We start from the raw sequence: 16,887 nt of genomic DNA on the forward strand, positions 1-16,887 counted from the left end.
ACAGTCTTCGATCTGTAACAGTTGTCTTCCATCCATACCAATTTATTATTAAAACCTCTTAAAGAAAAAAGTGGAAATACTGTAACTGTTTCCAGATACTGTGGTGTTTGTAAATTAACTTGTCTATATGAAGAACTCTAGATGATTTTAATATGCAGGGTGTCACCACCTATAGATCTGCCAAAAGAGATCAGTTGTCAAAAAAAGAAGAAATTTTGTATTCTGGTTGTAAGCAGTCGAGATCTAAAGACTACCAAATAAAAATGATAAGCAGGGAAGACTGTTACTGTGCTTCCAACTGAAATAACCTTGAAAAAGTAAGTTTAGTACTGTTGCTTTTCATACTGTAGAGAGAAAGTCAGTAAGTTTCTTAAAATACCAGGAAGCTGTATAACTTAGCAACTCTGTTATAACCAGTAATTGAACAAATTATTAAAAGCCAGCAGTTCAGTATTTTTGGTTTTGCTTAGCTCTGGTGCATTGCCAAATTCTGTGTTTTGCAATGGACCTGTCAGTTACTGCTGAGAACTGAAGAGCTCTGTGATTCAGTGCAATAAATGCGCTGTTCTTATGGCAGTAATGGGTCTGGTAAATACATCTTGAAAAATCTCTGTTATATTTCTGACTTGATGCAGCCTGCTCAGTTGGAGTTCTCTGGGCTTTGCTTTCTTGGTCCACAAAATGGAGACAATGAAGCTCATCTATGAGGCACTTTCAGATCTGCTTATGTGAGATGAGGTTGCTTGATTACTGTGTGAAGCAGTGCTCCTAGGAGAAGTCCTGGTGATTGAAATGTCACTTGTTCTGTGAATCTTGATTCAGCCTTGCTCATGTCTTAATGAGATGAATACCTTTAGCCAAGAATACTTTTGGAAAGGATTCTGATGGCAAGGGAAAGGGGGGAGGGAAGAAGAGATTAGTACAGCGGAAATTTGTCATGTCCTGACAGTTTACCCAGAGTGTTATGCAGATGTAGCTATTGTGTGTTAGGTTGCTCAAATAATGTATTTCAGGTGGATAGTTTAGTTTTGGCTTTTTTGACCAGTCTGTATGCTGTAGGCCAACTTCTATGGATCTGTGTAAGAGTACTTTGGGCTGTTGAGTGTGACCTGTCTACCCTACCCATTGGAATTTTACTATGTTGCAGTGAGGGTCACTGCCATGATCTTTAACAAAAAATTTAGAAAGCAAATGGATTTACAACTTCTCTTATTTATCCTTTTAATCTTCTGTTTCTTTATCTTTCTGTCTTCAAATCTTTTTTTCCTCGACCAGACGAAATACTCCTTACAAAACCCTGGAGCCAGTCAAACCGCCAACAGTCCCGAATGATTACATGACCAGCCCTGCCAGGCTGGGCAGTCAGCACAGTCCAGGCAGGACAGCTTCCTTGAACCAGAGACCACGAACACACAGGTAGGCTGTTTGCCACAGTAACTCTCTCCTGCCTAGCAAGGCAATGCTTACTAAGTCACAGAAAAGCCTTGAAGCTTTATGCCTCTTGGCTTTTTGTTGAAAGGCAAAAAGGTGAGTTATTCTACCACTGCATCAGCAAAGCTTTACTGCATTGCTGACTTCCTAACATGAAGAAGTGCCTTCATATTCAATATTCTGAGTGTAGCTTTTTAAAACTTGTTATTTTCTTCTTGGATTGCAAGGCTAAATGTTTCTCTGAGTCTCTTGAGTGAGTTCATTTTTTTTCAATTTGATTTTTATCACAGGCTTCAAACTGCAGGGGAAAAAACAGATCAAAGAATTCAATTTAGTTAAAAGGTTACCTTGTATTTTAGAGAGCTTCTTTCTTAATATTTTTCTTATCTTAAAAACTCCCAGTAGGCACTTAAACATGGTAGGTCACTAACAGGGACTGAGAGAGTATTTTAGACACAGTTGGTGATATGAAATACTGTCAGACTTAAATAATTTCTAAATGTCGCTGCATGAGGATCTCGTTAGTCTGTTTAGCTGGCTACTGTGAATGTTCCTCACTCCCATCTCACAAGATCTTCTTTTATGTAGGCTGCAGTTAGAAATTCAGCTGCAACCATGGTGACAAGATCAAGGTCTTCAGAAGACAGAACACTAATTTTGAAGGAATTATCTTGGCTTCCATTTCAGATCACTGATTTTCTTTTTTGTAATGTTATTTTCTAAAGAGATATATTTGAATGAATGGTTTGCACTTGACTCTTGACTGATTTATAGCTATGCAGGAGTGGTAAATAAACTAGTACTTCACTGAGTACTCTTAATTAATATGGATGAACTAAAATGAAGTTTTGGCTTCAAAACATCTTATGTGCTTAGTTACCTTTACATTATCCATTTAATGCATATAAATTCAAGAGTTAAACTAAGGAGTGCTCTTAGATACAAATAAGGATAGATTCGGCCTGAATTTTGATTCTTTTTCATTTCCTTCTAAGAAAATAAATATTACAGCCTCCAAAGACATGTCTAGAAATGTTATCCAATAGTTTACTATGTTTTGCATTGCTGGCCTCTGATTTGCATATCACATAACATTAGTTAGACAAATTTTGAGCTGGCTGTACTGTTAGCTTTCAGACTGTCTTAGAAACAAACTTACACATAAGCATGGGTAGTGGGGAGTGTTAGATACGCAGAAAATTAAGCACAACATGCCCCATACTCCTCCCCAGGTGATTTATCATATCCATTCTCAGTTGAAAACGTAGCAATCTAAACTTCTGCTCTGAGTAGAGGAAATGTTCCTTCAGCTGACAGCATAATTAATCTTAAATAATTATTTAGAGTTTAGCCATGAAGTCTTCCAGCCCCAGCATACTACTTTCAATTATTGCAAGGCCCCTGAACTACTCCTGCAGTTGTTACTCCATTGCCTAGAACTTGCATGGTTGATTACCTTTTAATTTCTTGAAGCATTTAATTGCACATTTTATTCATAGTGATGTTTATCAGCTTAGCTAATTCCATTTATTAGGAATGTAATGCATCCAGACTTTATTATCTGTATGCAATTGTAGGTGAAGACAGAGACATTTAATAGGGAGTTTTTCAACAGTCTGTAATTGAGTTAGTTAGGCTGGAAGAGCTCACACAAGAAGTGTGACTGTTGACATGCTTTTGTAGGAAATGCTCATACTTGTGTTTTTCTTGTGCAGTGGTGTTGTCGCCTTATTGTAAATCTTCCATACCTTCTGGGTGATTTCTCATGGGCATCTCCTCACAGCACTAACTCCTTCTTCACAGCACAGCCAACAAACTCCAACTCTCTCCTCATCCAGCTAACCCACTCTTTTGTAGCACTTGTCTTCTTATTGGACACAGCTGTGGCCTATTAAAGGCAGGGCTGTTCCTATCTTTGGTCATTAGTGCAGCTGCAACTCCTCAGGTGTGAGACTACCTTCTGCACTATTTTCTTACATTCTATCCTTCCTCACAGTGGCAGCAGTGGAGGAAGTGGCAGCCGGGAGAACAGTGGCAGCAGCAGTATTGGCATTCCCATTGCCGTGCCTACCCCGTCGCCGCCAACCATCGGGCCAGGTATGTGGGACTCCTTCCTGCTGTGGCTGCAGGCTGCCTGCTGCTTCCTTGTGTTTGCACAGGGACTGTCACTGAACATGATGGGCTACAAACTGTCCTGAAGTACAGTCCTACTCAGGAAATCACTTAGGAGTGCTGAGCAATGTCTAAAGTTTTAATTCTTTACCAAGAGTAGTTAGTTCAGTCAGTTACTGAATAATGGATGAGTAAAATACCTTTGCTGGTCCATGTTTTTACAAGGCAATCAAGGGTGTACAAGAGGAGTAAAAGGCAAATGTATCCTTTAAAAGCTTAACTGTAATTTTGAATGTGTCTACAATTTGGCATTTCTGGATGCCCTGAGAGCAGCAGCAACTATGTACGTGTTTAATGGGAAATACTGGCTTCTGAAATACTCTGCTAACTTTGCCATCTGTGGGGAAAGAACCATGAGGGATCTCTGTGTTGGAGGTACGCTCCCTTATGTTTAAGAAGGATGAATGGTGAGGTTGAGTAGGGTCCTTCTTTACTATTATTATCTTAGTAACAAACCAGCCCAGTCACTTACTTTGTGTTTTGCAAGCCCGTAAGACAAAAGAAAATAGTGGAGTTTTGGTGTAATGTAATTTTGCTATTGCAGAGATTTCTCTGTTTCTTGGATGACAAGTCTTCACTTCCTTATATACATGTAGGCTTTCCATTTCCAGGACCTTTTCTGGTCCTGCAGTGGTATAAATAGGCATGAAATCTTACTATCATCTGGCATCCCGTAAAAGTCAATGAGAATAAAGATTGGCATGTACAGAGCCCTGGATAGGATCAGGGTCTGAATTTGTATTAGTTAACAGAAGTTGAATTTTTATATTTGTTTGGGAAGCCTATCAAGTGCCTGTACTTTTTTTTTTTAACTTTTTAATAATATGGCCTAATTAGGAATATAAACTATTTTATTAGCACACATTTCTGTTCCTCCTGGAGCCCCGCCAGCACCACCACTGCCTCCACCTCTCCCGATGGGCAGTCTGATAGGTGAGACTTGACAATGCTGAAGTGATTGCAGACATGCTGCATAATCAATAATCACCTCTTCCTAATGAACTCAGTGAGGGTGTTTTTTCTTCTGTAGTGGGACTACGTGATTTTATTACAAAAATCAGTTCTGGGATTTTTTGGGGTTTTTTTTTTTCAACAAATCTAATCTCCACTAATTTCCTGTGGTTAAAGCCTCTGAAGCTAAATGCACTAGGTATGGAAAAAAGGCTGCTAGTTGTCTGAAATCTGCTCCCAATTAAGCTAAGATCCAATTAATTTGATCTATAAGATCTCAGAATCTGCTTGAATATTGAATATTGTGTAACTCCTGCAGCAGAAACTAAGTCACAGCAGTTGCACTCTAGTTCAGAAATGGTAGTTTATGTGTAGGGTGATGTATGTGTTCTATTCTGTGGGCACAAAGTGACTGGAAAGCACAAGTGTCTGTCACAGTAGCTTGGCCTTGATTCCATAATGCTGCAGGCAGGTGTCAAACTGGAAGACTTGAGGATATGAACTAGCAGTTCTTGAGAAATTGCTTCAAGCACTACATACAGCAGTTAGGGTGGGATCTAAAAGTAGTACTTTTCAAAATAGACAGGAAAAAATACCCCACCCTTTCCTGTCACAGGCTGATGACAAGAATAATTGATTGAGTTATGAAACTAGCTTTGGAGGCTTTGACCCACGTAACCCTTTGCACTCTCCCTTACTGAAATGTTAAGTGAAAATTACTTTGGATAGCATCACAGGACTGCAAACTTCTGTCTGCTTGCTGTTTGTGTCTTATATAATTATATGCATATAAAAGCACAAACCACTTTATTGCAAACTGGTTTTTGCATTTGAGAATTGTGTTAATTCGTGCAACCAGAATATGTGAGATTCATTAGTTTGCAAGGTGTGATTTTCCTTCTGTCAGAGGTTAATCTGAAAGAACTTAAACTGTTTTGTTAACCTTGAAGTTTGTGCAGCCAGTAGGTGGAAGGTAAATATGGGTGTTTATCATGAAGAACGAATGACATCTTTGTCAGCTGGAATTGGTGATTCTGATTTGTTAGTACAAATTCCATCAATATAAAAGCACAACCAGCAAATATGATTGATAAATGTGCCAAATGTCTGAAGCTCATGACATTTGTTTCACTGTTTTGTTAGAGTGTCGTTTTATATTAGATTGGAGGCACGTTCAGCTTTGCAATTGAAATAATTTGTTTTGAGCAGAATGTGGAATTTTTTTCTGTGTGCTTTTTAATAAAGGGTATTATTGCATGTAGTATAATTGAGATACACTTAAGAGTTGGATTCAGTTTTCCAGTTCAATCCAGTCTCTCAAAGTACTCTCAGCATTTCTCAATGCCCTTTATATGAGTGTTGGTTTATGTTCTGTGTGTTTTTTCTCATTATTGATTGTAATGGGGATGTTTGTTTTTTCTGTTAATTGCCTGTTACTGATCTTAAATTATTGGAGAACTGTAATCAAGTATTTTCCATGTTCTGGACTTTTTCTGTTTTCTGCATTCTATCCCAAGTAATGCTCTGCTTAAGTCTTTTCCTTGGTTCCTCTGGCTAATGCTTTTCAGCTGCTCCTGGTTCAGCTCCTGGTTCCCAGTATGGCACAATGACCAGGCAAATCTCACGACACAACTCTACCACTTCTTCAGCATCTTCTGGTGGATACAGACGGAATCCTTCTGTGACTGCCCCATTCTCTGCTCAACCTCATGTTAATGGCGGGCCTCTTTATTCTCAAAATTCAAGTAAGCTGCTGAGCTCTGAAATCACAAACTGTTTTGAGCAAAATGATTGTAAAAGCATGCATGGCATTTTAATTCATTTATGAAAAGCATCAATGAGATTGCTACTTTCTTTCCTGAAATAGAAGGAAAAACAAACAAGAAAAACCGTATTGAAATTGCACAGTGATTGCACTATATGCAATTATACTGTTTTCCCCCCTGACTTGTTTGCTGTTACTCATGACAAGAAATTATTAGGATTGCCTGTCTAATTATAAGCATATTATACTTGGCATTTCAGGTGTGCTTGGAGAACATAAACTAAACCAAGGGTCAGTTTTTTTGTGGGAGACCTAATGTGATTGGAGTACACTCCTCCACTATTTGGATGGTGGCAAAAGAATACTGAGCACAATGTTCATGTTCCTGTCACACAGTTCCTCCCTGTCTCTGTGTCTTTCTTAAATCCTTTCCTGATTCCAAGTTTCTCCTTTGTTCTTTTCTTTAAGCTTGACTGTTAAGGAGCTCAGTCTCTCTCTTTTAGCAGACAACTTCTCTGCTTTCACACTAGTAGGAGCATCTGCAGGAGATGAGGAAAGGGATGGATGCCATGGGCAAGTGAGCAGGTTTTAGTCAGCAGCCTCCTGCCTTCCTGCCCCAGAAGGGCAAACAAGGTTCACTGCAGAAAGATCTGCAAAATAAGGATCTTGGCTGCTGGTAGGAAGCTCTATCAGGAAACTTCTTCCTTGCCATTTCCATAAATTTTGAGCAAGTACACATCGAGGAGTGGTAGTTGTATAATGTTTTTTTCTTGGTAGTGTTCAGAATGCCAAGTCTTTAAACTTCAGAGGAATATTTCTTTTGAAACGAAATGTTGATGTTTGTGTTCAAGATCTCTTTAGACCAGTGTTTGCTGTTGTGTACTTACTCTTAAGAAAAGAATGCTTTTAAAATACTTGGGACACCAAAGTGAAGGGTTTTCTGAGTAGTCTAGAAGTATTACATTTGTCAGAAAGTATTTTTATATGCAGACACAGTATCTATCTTTTCTCTTTTTCCAAACCTGATTTTCCTCCTACTCCTGCTCACCCATACTAGCATTTCATTTTCCTCCACATTCTCATCCCTCCAAATTAATTCACCATAACAACAGAAACTCCCTCCTGCCTGAACAGTTGAGTTTCATTAAATAAACAGGATTTTACTTCTGGGAATAGTTCAGTTGTCTTAAATGCTGTGCACACCACTTTTTCTGAATGTTTACATTTGTCCAAAGCAATTTTTTGCTCAAATGCAGGTGCTGTTTCTTAATCTAGCCTCTCTGGTGTTTTCAAAATACTGATGGTCAGCATTTTTTAAACAGTATTTTGATGGGTGTGTTTTGCTACTTGAAACTGTTTTCCTCTGTTTCTGTAACTGGTGATTATTTTTTTAGTGCTACTGTCTTGACATTAAACCCAGGTCCCATGTTGCCTTAAGATTTTACTTTTCGTGCTAACAAATGCTCTGGTTTTTCTTAGATGTTTACTTCAATTTTGTGAAACACTGTTTGTTCTCCTGTTTTTATCAATCATTTATCCCATACAGTTTATTTGATTATTGGTTTTGTAATGAACTAAATGCTTCATTTTAATTCATCAGACATTAATCTTAGTTAAAGCTTTATTTAAAACTGTTGCTTACTTGGAAGAACAGAACCTCTTTCAAATTTGGTTCCAACTGGATTTATTACCATGCTGAATTCCCACCTTCACAGGAATTTCTCTGCTCCAGTGCAAGAGAAATTCCACTGAGAAGGGACACTGTATAAACAAATGAGTTGATGTTTTGTTGAGTTTCTGGGTAGAGTTTTGTTTTATGCTTTTCATTCCTTGCACTTAAGGGGAAGATGTCCTGCCAGAGCTGATAGTTTGAGTGGCTTGCCCTACTGCTCCCATTCCCTACCTGTGCAGGGAGCAGTTGAGCATTGGGGCTGTTGGCCCAGTGTCTCTGAGCACAGGTGTGGTCACAGGTCTCATTACTCACCAGACAGGCACACACTTCACAGAAGGTGAGCTTGCAAGGGCTTCCTGGGGAGCTCTGCATGCTCCTGTAGCCACTCTGAGCTGTTGAAGCCTTTGCCAGCCTTTTAGGTTGCTGGGTGCCCTCTCACCACAGAAGACTTCATAAAGTCTCCACTCTAGACCCATCTATTTTTTTTCTGCCAGCAAGCAACAAGGTCCCTTTTTTTGAGAAAAACAAAACTGAGTAAGGTAGCTGACTGCCCCTGTCCCAGCAGAGCACAGTGGTGGGAGGTGCTCTCTGTGTGACTGTGAAGTATTGATGCTAAAACATTGTGCCCCTTGCAAAAGTTGTATTTGCTCTGTGTCAGTGCTGCTTTGCTGCACTTGATACAGTGCTCCACTTTGATTTTAGAGGGAGTCCAGAATCCTGCAAAACATCACCTCTACTTCTAGTAGCTCACTTTGAAAAGAGAGCTGCTAAATTGAGTAATCCTTATTTAGCAGCAAGACAAAAGCTCAATTTTCTGTGCTCCCCAGGTGAGCACACAAAATGTGTGACAGAGCAGGAGCCTTCACGTGCACCCTGGGAGCTTCCAGCCACGCAGCCTGCACTCAGCTGTTCCCTGGCTGAACACGGGCATGCTTTGCTTTTGATCCTCCATTGGCTAACCACAAATTCAGCCTTGTTGGAAACACAAGCTTGAAGAAGGTTCTTGTGTGTGTGTGTTCTTGTTGTTCTTTACATACTTTGTTTTGTGGTCCTCGTTACTGACGGCTGCTTTTGTTTGTTCCCTTTTTTTTTTTCCTTTGTCCATTTGACTTTCCCGATATGGTGTGTGTGTTGCTACCAGTTTCTATTGCTCCACCCCCTCCCCCTATGCCTCAGTTGACTCCACAGATACCTCTCACAGGCTTCGTGGCCAGGGTGCAGGAAAACAGTAAGTTTGGACAAGCTGAGCTGTTAAAGGGTAGAGCCTACTCTCTTCTAGCATGCATGGCTGGCAAGTCAGACTCTATTTTGTTTCCTTTTCCAGAAGCTAATACCATCTTGCATTCTAGTGTCAATATGCTATTGGAGCTGAAGGGCACACTCTTCAATATTTTATAACACGTGCATGATTATTACTGACCCATTTAAGTCCTGAACTACAAATTTATTACAGAAGTACAGCGTGAAATGTGGCATATGTTTGGTGTGAATATAAAATTGTATTTTAATTGAAAATAGTAATTTCATGTTGAATCACCCTGCCTTTTTCAGTAGGGTTAATTGATTAGTTTTTATTAAAAGGGCTTATGTAGACTGTCAGAACATGTAATGTGTAACCATTGATTCCAATACTGTAGCATTTTTCAGCCAGCTGTACAGTCAATTAAAAACATGCAGTCTTAAGATCTAATGCATTACAAAGGAGCTTGTAAGGCATCTCTCCTCTCAGCAGCCTTTCATTCTCCATTTCTTTGTGTTCTCCTATTTCCCTGCTGAGCTTCTAGCAGCATAGCTCTGCTTGTTAGGTTTGTGAGAGGTGCTCTCTAGCTGTGCTGTGTTTATACTGGTAACTCTGCTTTTACCATTACTGCTTGATTCCCTTCAGGTGAGTGTTACTGTCTCAAGTGCTAGTGCAAGTGTAAAGTCGTGTTCCTGATCTGGAGATATCCTTTTCAGTTGGAGTTTGTTGCAGTTCTGTAAACAACAGATTAAATGTGATATAGATAGAGTATGAAGTAAATAAAAAATGCTTTTAAAGTGTTTGGGAACCATTTTGAGATTTGCTAGGATCTCAGGGGCTACTACTACGCAGTTGGCTATATAGCTGCAGCATCCATTTAGGGACCCCAGGCCTGAGTAGTGTTGCTGTTGTGCTTTCCATCAGAGCTTTTAAATGGTCATGTTCTGAGCATTCCCCATGAGATTAGAGACATCTCTCTGGTTCTCTTTCAAAAAGAAGGTATTTTGGTGCTGTGCTAGGTAAACAGCAAGAATCACGTTGATGTAGAATAGTGTGCCACAAAATTTTGTTGAAAACTTTTCCTAAATAGTAAGTGTAGAGGTAAACCTGCTGAAGATGAAGGTTACAGAATATCTTCACTTGCAGATAAACTTGAGGAAATTGACACCTGCTACTGAATTGTTCTGAGTATTGTCCTCCTGGAGATAACACAGCCCGTGGGAGAGCAGAGGTGAAAGGGACGGACTGGCTTGTGCGTGCAACAGCAGAATGCAAGCTGACTTGTGGATGAGATTGCAGCAAAACCAGCTGAAGCTTGAAATCTGGTCATAGGAATTGTATTTTATTTCCTTTAATAGTCTCTTGGGTTGGAAAGTTCTATAATGAGTATGGCTTGGAGCTGCTGCCTCGTTCCAGAGGCAGGGATGCGTGTGGCAGCCTGCGCATACGCTCAGCAGAGCTGGCTGTAGAGGCTGCTCTTGGGTTTTGGCATTGTGTGCTGGACTTTCATCAGTCTTGTTTTCTCAAGAAGTCTCTGGTGTTAGGGAGACGTGGGTAGACTTGTCTTTTCCTTATCATAGAGATCTGCAGGTTTGGAAAGCAGACTGCTTGTGGGCTTCTTTCAGAGGACAAGGACATAGAGGGCTTAGAAACTATGCAATGCCTCTTCATTTTTTCCTGTGACCAAACTGTGAGCATCTCCTCCAGAGAGGTTTTCCAGTGTGTCTGGTGCTCAGGGACAGCTGATTTGAGTTGCTGTACTCTCACACCCAGTCCTTTCACAAGGAGTCTGCTAGTCCCTGTTTAAAGAGCAAGGATGGGAATGCATACAAGAGAAGATCTCAGTTTGGAGCTATATAAATACTCATCCCTTTACCCTTTCTCATTTAAAGTGGCTTTGTGCATGCTTATTTCCCTCCCCTAGGAGAAGTGATGCTGTCTTAGAGTCTGGCTCAGTTTAGAACCAAAAGAAGTCTAGGTTAAGGTCCAGGAGGCGAGGGGATACTTCAGTGCAGTGGCACTTGTCTAATTTTCTGTTCCATTCTCTCTTTGTTTAAATGCAAAGTTGAATTGTTTTAAATGTTTCCCATAAAGCTTGCAGTTCCTCCACTGCCTCTCAGTTAGAGTATGTCTTGGTGCTTTCACACTTTCATTTCCTGCTCTCTTTCCTTTTCAAATATGCAGCTTCATTGTTGAATAAATGTAACTTTTTTTTGCACTTAAATTTTTAAAAAAAATTTTCTAAGGTAAGGATTTCTCAAGATCTCAAATGATTGTTGTTTCAACTCTGTTTTTTTTCCCCCTGGCTGCAGACAGAAACTAGGGGGAGAAATACATTTGTGGAAGATGTGCTAAACTGCAGCACAAAACCAGTCCATTCATAAACAGTGTTGTCATGTGTCTCTGGTGGATTAATGAAGCCTGTCTGTGAGTGCTATTCAGTAACGGGCAGGACGCAGCATTCACTCCACCAAAGACTTTGTTAGTCTGTCTCCAAGTGACACAAATGGGCTTCTGTGTGGGAGAGGAATCACTAATAAATACAGTGGCAGCCAGTCTTACTGATGGAGAGAGCTGTGGGGTGTTGAGCTCAGCTGGTCAAGTTGAAGAGGAGCTGGGCTTGCAGGTGAAGAATTGGCCCTTCAAGGGAAGGGAGCAGGCTGGATGCCAGGCTGTCCCTGCCCCAGCAGTTCCTGCCCCGTTTTGCCCCTGGCAGCAGGTGCCAGACCTGTCCCAGTGCAGCCAGTCTGACCCAGACAGGACATGGGAGCTGTGCCCAAATTGCTCATCAGGGGCATGGGGCTGAAGAGCAAAGGTTAAGTCACCACTGGAGTAGTGACCAGCCAAAAGTAAAAAGTGTTTAAGTAAACAAAACCCCTATTTCTAATCTCCAGTGCCATTGTAACTATCAGTAGTTAAAGCTTCATTCAGTGCAGTGTTGGTCTTTCTCTGTTGCTTGGCTTTCTTTTCAAAATTTGTGTGCTGGAGCTGCATATTCTGAGGCCTGATGCCTTGTTCCATCAAATCCTGCCTAGAGCAGTAGTTTTCAGGCTGTGTTTTCAGTGTGCAGAATCCCAGATCTCTTGAAAATGAATCTGTGTTGCTATGTAACCAAATTGCTGTCAGTAACAGTAGCTTCCTTTCAGTAACTTGTGGCTCCATAGTGCTTACACCAGGGCCATGTATAGTGGACCACATCTCACTAGGAATAGCATAAGTGACTTGATGTCCTGCATATGAGTATGCCATCTCCCTATTTTGCTACCAGCTGCTGTCAGTGTTACTGGAAACTAATTTAATGAACTGATTTTAAAAGTGATTTGTACCATAATGCCTTTCTCTTTTTTCCTTTCCCAAAGCAACTTGTAACTGTGCTGGTTGGAGAGTCTCAGGGCAGGGATTTGACAGTTTGGATCATACATTTAATTCCTTGAGCACTTTTTCTCTAAGAGCAGCAGCTGCCTGTCATTGTTTTTCATTTATTAATTGACTCCTGAATGTCACACACACAAACTAGTCTGCAAGATAAGGATCTCTACAAAGCTTTTCTTCTGCAGGAGGATTACTTGGCTTCCTCTTACCTGGTTAAATCTTAAAAAAGGGAAGAGACCAGATCTTTTTGTTCCCTAATGCTAGCTCTGAGAGAGAAGGAATCCAAGGAAGCAGTGTTCAGAAGTAAATTGAAGTGACTGTTACAGACAAAGGATTTGTTAAAAGCCAGTCAAGCTGCTGGCCCAGTCAGAGGCTGTTGCTGCCTGGCTCAGAGGGTGCCACTCGAGTCCTCCATAGCTATCGCTGCAGCGCATGGACATTGGAGCAGGAAGCTTTCCTCTCTGCTGATGTTCAGCTTATGCCCCGCAGCATGTGCTTTGACTCTAGTAGCATTTACACATAGATTGGACCACTAATAACAAATAGAGTTGTGTGTTGTAGTTGTTAATACAAAGCCTCTGTTTCTAATCAGTGCATGGTATTATAGTGCATGCTGTGTGTGTTGTCCCCCCAGCTCTTTTATTTACAGTGTACAGCCTCAGGTTTGTTTGCATCTCCACACTGTCTTGATTTAAGAGAAAACAATAATCTCCAAATGTTTCTAGTTGCTGATAGCCCAACTCCTCCCCCGCCGCCGCCTCCCGATGAGATGCCGATGTTCGATGACTCTCCTCCTCCTCCACCCCCACCACCTGTGGATTATGAGGATGAGGAGGCTGCTGTTGTGCAGTACAGCGATCCCTATGCAGATGGAGATCCTGCTTGGGCACCTAAAAACTACATAGAGAAAGGTAAGAGAAGCACTGCAGCTGTGTTAGTGCAGTATCAGGGCATTAATGGTGTCAGGAGGGAATAAAGGACTTTGACTGTTTTCATCAGACCCACACTTTGTCCCTCCTAAGTCAGAACTCAAGCCGTGCTTTCCTTAGTTTGTGTCCACACCTAATGTGGTAAGACATAATCCTTCTTTGGACAAATTATAACATACCTTCAGGCATGCTAGAATGGGTGAAAAAGCAAGTTTCTTCACAGGAAGCAGGTGTAAATTGGATGGCTTTCATCTTTGATAAGCTGGACTGTACCTACCTCAGGATTGCTGGGCAGTCATCTACAGACTGCTGCAAAATGGACAGAAATTCCAAGCTGTATTTATCTCATCACACTAGATTACTAGAGTGGATTATTAAACTTTGAACTAGAAAATGTGTTGAGGTCTCCTTGGAGATTTATCAGTCACTCCAGATCAGCAGACTGTGAACTGTGCTTAGGTATGAAGTCACGTAGTAAACATCTCTTCCCATAAATAATGGACAAGCAGATTTCCTGCCAGCGGAGTTGTCTGTGTTGTAGCACTGACCATTTTGTCAGCAGCAGTGCTGCCAGTTTTCTCATGAGCTGGCTGGTGCTGCAGTGAGTACAAAATGGTGCCAGGTACTTGTGGTATTTGTGGCAGAGCTCCTGTGTTCCCTCTTCGCTTGAGCTGGACTGTGTGCAGGACATACCCATGGGATGAAAATAACTGATACAGCACAGCATTGCTAGGCATTAAGACATCAGATAGTTGGGAATATATGTAGATGTAAAATAGTGGATTCTTGGAATTCATAAAGCTGATCAATTGCATAAATCCATATTAACTTGGGAAGGGTAAGGCTGGGATGTCTGAAGTCTGTATATTCACAGTGGTAGTTTTTAACTCCAGCATTGGTGGTGGCAACATTCTTTCCTTGGGGAAATCTCTGCTTTGTTAATGGCACACAGCAAGTTGGAGGTTGGGAAGAGTAAGGTAGTACTAAGATGGTACTGAAATAGCAGATGTTGCTTCTACACTCTTCAGCAACTTTCCTACTTGCCCTCAGTGCAGCTCCTTGAAAAGTAGTGCCAGAATTCCTGAGGACACAAAAGCTCTGTAGGAATGCCCATTCAATGTGTGCAGTGGCTTTAGCAGTGAGGTGTGCAGGGCCACACTGATGTGCCAACAGGGGCCTCAGTGGAATGATTTTTGTACAATATTTTTGTTCTAATCAAGAGATTCATACTAAGAGATCCACATGCTATTGAGGTAATCTGGTCAGAAATGGGTACCACACAAGTCAGGTGTTCCCTAACTCAGCTTTTAAGTGTCCATAAGCCCCACTTTACTGTGTCACAGCTGGATGTACTTCTCTGCCAGCAGTTTAACTGAGTGTCTAGTTAGTCAACACACACTTCTTAGTGCTAGCTAATGTTGCAAGGAAAGTGAAATTCTAATTTCTGGGCTTAGTGTTCAACAGGAAAAGCACACGAATTCATTACTGAAAATCCCACGACAGCAAACTAATCTTTTAATATTTTCTGAAGTACAATTGTTTTTTAATACTGTTGCTATTAATAAAATGCTAAATGTGTCCCTGTTTATTCCACAGTTGTTGCTATATATGACTATACAAAGGACAAAGACGATGAGCTGTCGTTTATGGAGGGTGCAATCATTTATGTGATAAAGAAGAACGATGATGGCTGGTATGAAGGAGTTTGCAATCGAGTAACTGGCTTGTTTCCTGGGAATTATGTTGAATCAATCATGCACTATGCCGATTAAAATCCTTTGCTTTTCAAAGTTTGGTCTTGTATTCAAGTCATACCATGATTATTTACAAGGGGTAACTAAAAGCTAACAGAATTGTCTTAATATACTTTCAAAAAATTGTGCCCATTTCTTCAGGCCATACTGTTTTAATGGTATGATTGAATGTCCATCTCTGAGTCTCTGGGGACAGTATGTCTTACCTGATGGCAATTTGTAAAACAAGCAACTGTCTATAACTGGTTATACTTATTTACTTATGCATTGTTAATTTTATGACCAGCCTAATTATTATGGGGAAGTAGGGTATAATATTTAATGAACCATGATCAGATTGTGCCATTACATTTTTCAGTACAGCATGGTAACTAACACTACGTTAGACTAACATATTAAAACCTGGATGAGAAGTTTAATGTTAGTGCTGGTCATATTACTTTTTGTTTAGACTCTTTGCTCATTCTTGAATTATATTTGTTTAAAGCATGCATACAAACTTATGTATTGAAATATACTTTTTTAAAAATCCAAGATGCTTCCAATTGTTGTAATCTTTACCTGGAGTATTCTCACTAAAGTCTATTACAATGAGTTGTTTGGGTCTAAGGTGTCCATGTGATTCAAAAAATGGGTGGTCTTATGTATGTGTAATTTGTACCCAAGTTTTTTTAATGAGTAAATTTACATTATGACTTTTTCCATTCATAAATATATAAGTGAACCAAAGGTCTCGTCCATTACTTTGTTGGTTGGCTGGCGAAGAAGTTGGGAATGCTAAGGTAGCAAAATCATGGCTGTGTTATCCCAGGCAATGTACTAAAAAACAAATGTTTGTAACATGACTTTATCACTGACAGAGGGAAAATAAATTAGATCTGAAACCTGAATTACACACTTATACATACTCTTAAAAGTTCTTTTCTGCCAACACTTAGTTCCAGTGAGGGTTCTTGATTGAATCCAGTTACCTGGATGCAGTGAGTTGGACACCATCTGTAGCTGACAGTTGTGTGTGGGAACTCTCTCTGTGTGGCTCTGGGACAGGAGCAGGCTGTCCTCCAGATAGCACCCAGGGGAACTCAGGGACAGGAACTTGGCCATTGTTAAGGGATCACAGGCAGAGATAGCCAGAGAGGGTGTGCTTTCCTGCTCTACAGATTCTGTGGCTGAAATAACCTGAGAAGGAATGTGGTAGTACCTGGGTAATTACTGTGAGAGTAATGTGTCTGGGACTTCAAAGGCAGCTTCTAGGGTGCTACACAATATATTCTATAAATGAGTGATGAAAGTGATGGAGTTGCAGGTTTGACTGGCTGGTGAATCATTCATTTTTAGTTTGAGTTAGAAATACCAAGCCTTTCATTTTCTGAACAAAAACATTCATTTGGTAACAATCTCAAATTCTGCATCATGTTGACTGCTAGCAGGTAGCCACCAAGAGCATGAATTGAACTCACTGATGAATAACCAATTAAAATCCACTTGTAGTCTTTTACAGTAAACCAGTATCTCTAGCTATATACAATGCCAGGTGCTTCTGTTAAGTAGCCAGGGAAACATCCAAACCCTCTCTCTTCAGAGGAGTTTACCAGCTCCTG

The 16,887-nt window shown here is 40.5% G+C and overlaps 1 protein-coding gene across 4 annotated transcripts in view; it reads left to right on the top strand.

Annotated features, from left to right (window-relative positions):
* Positions 1–16,015, top strand: part of ABI1 (abl interactor 1) — a 77,506-nt gene extending 61,491 nt beyond the window's left edge. The window contains exons 6-12 of one of the 4 annotated variants that reach the window (XM_066552020.1): positions 1,276–1,416; positions 3,428–3,528; positions 4,462–4,536; positions 6,123–6,299; positions 9,133–9,219; positions 13,329–13,514; positions 15,129–16,015. In XM_066552020.1, coding sequence (XP_066408117.1) covers positions 1,276–1,416; positions 3,428–3,528; positions 4,462–4,536; positions 6,123–6,299; positions 9,133–9,219; positions 13,329–13,514; positions 15,129–15,304 — 943 coding nt within the window. In that variant the 3' untranslated portion in view covers positions 15,305–16,015. The remainder of the gene's footprint in view (positions 1–1,275; positions 1,417–3,427; positions 3,529–4,461; positions 4,537–6,122; positions 6,300–9,132; positions 9,220–13,328; positions 13,515–15,128) is intronic. The other 3 variants (XM_066552038.1, XM_066552030.1, XM_066552046.1) reach the window with 3 other exon arrangements.
* Positions 16,016–16,887: the final 872 nt, after the last annotated feature.

The sequence above is a fragment of the Molothrus aeneus genome, chromosome 1, assembly GCF_037042795.1.
Source record: "Molothrus aeneus isolate 106 chromosome 1, BPBGC_Maene_1.0, whole genome shotgun sequence".
Classification (NCBI taxonomy): domain Eukaryota; kingdom Metazoa; phylum Chordata; class Aves; order Passeriformes; family Icteridae; genus Molothrus; species Molothrus aeneus.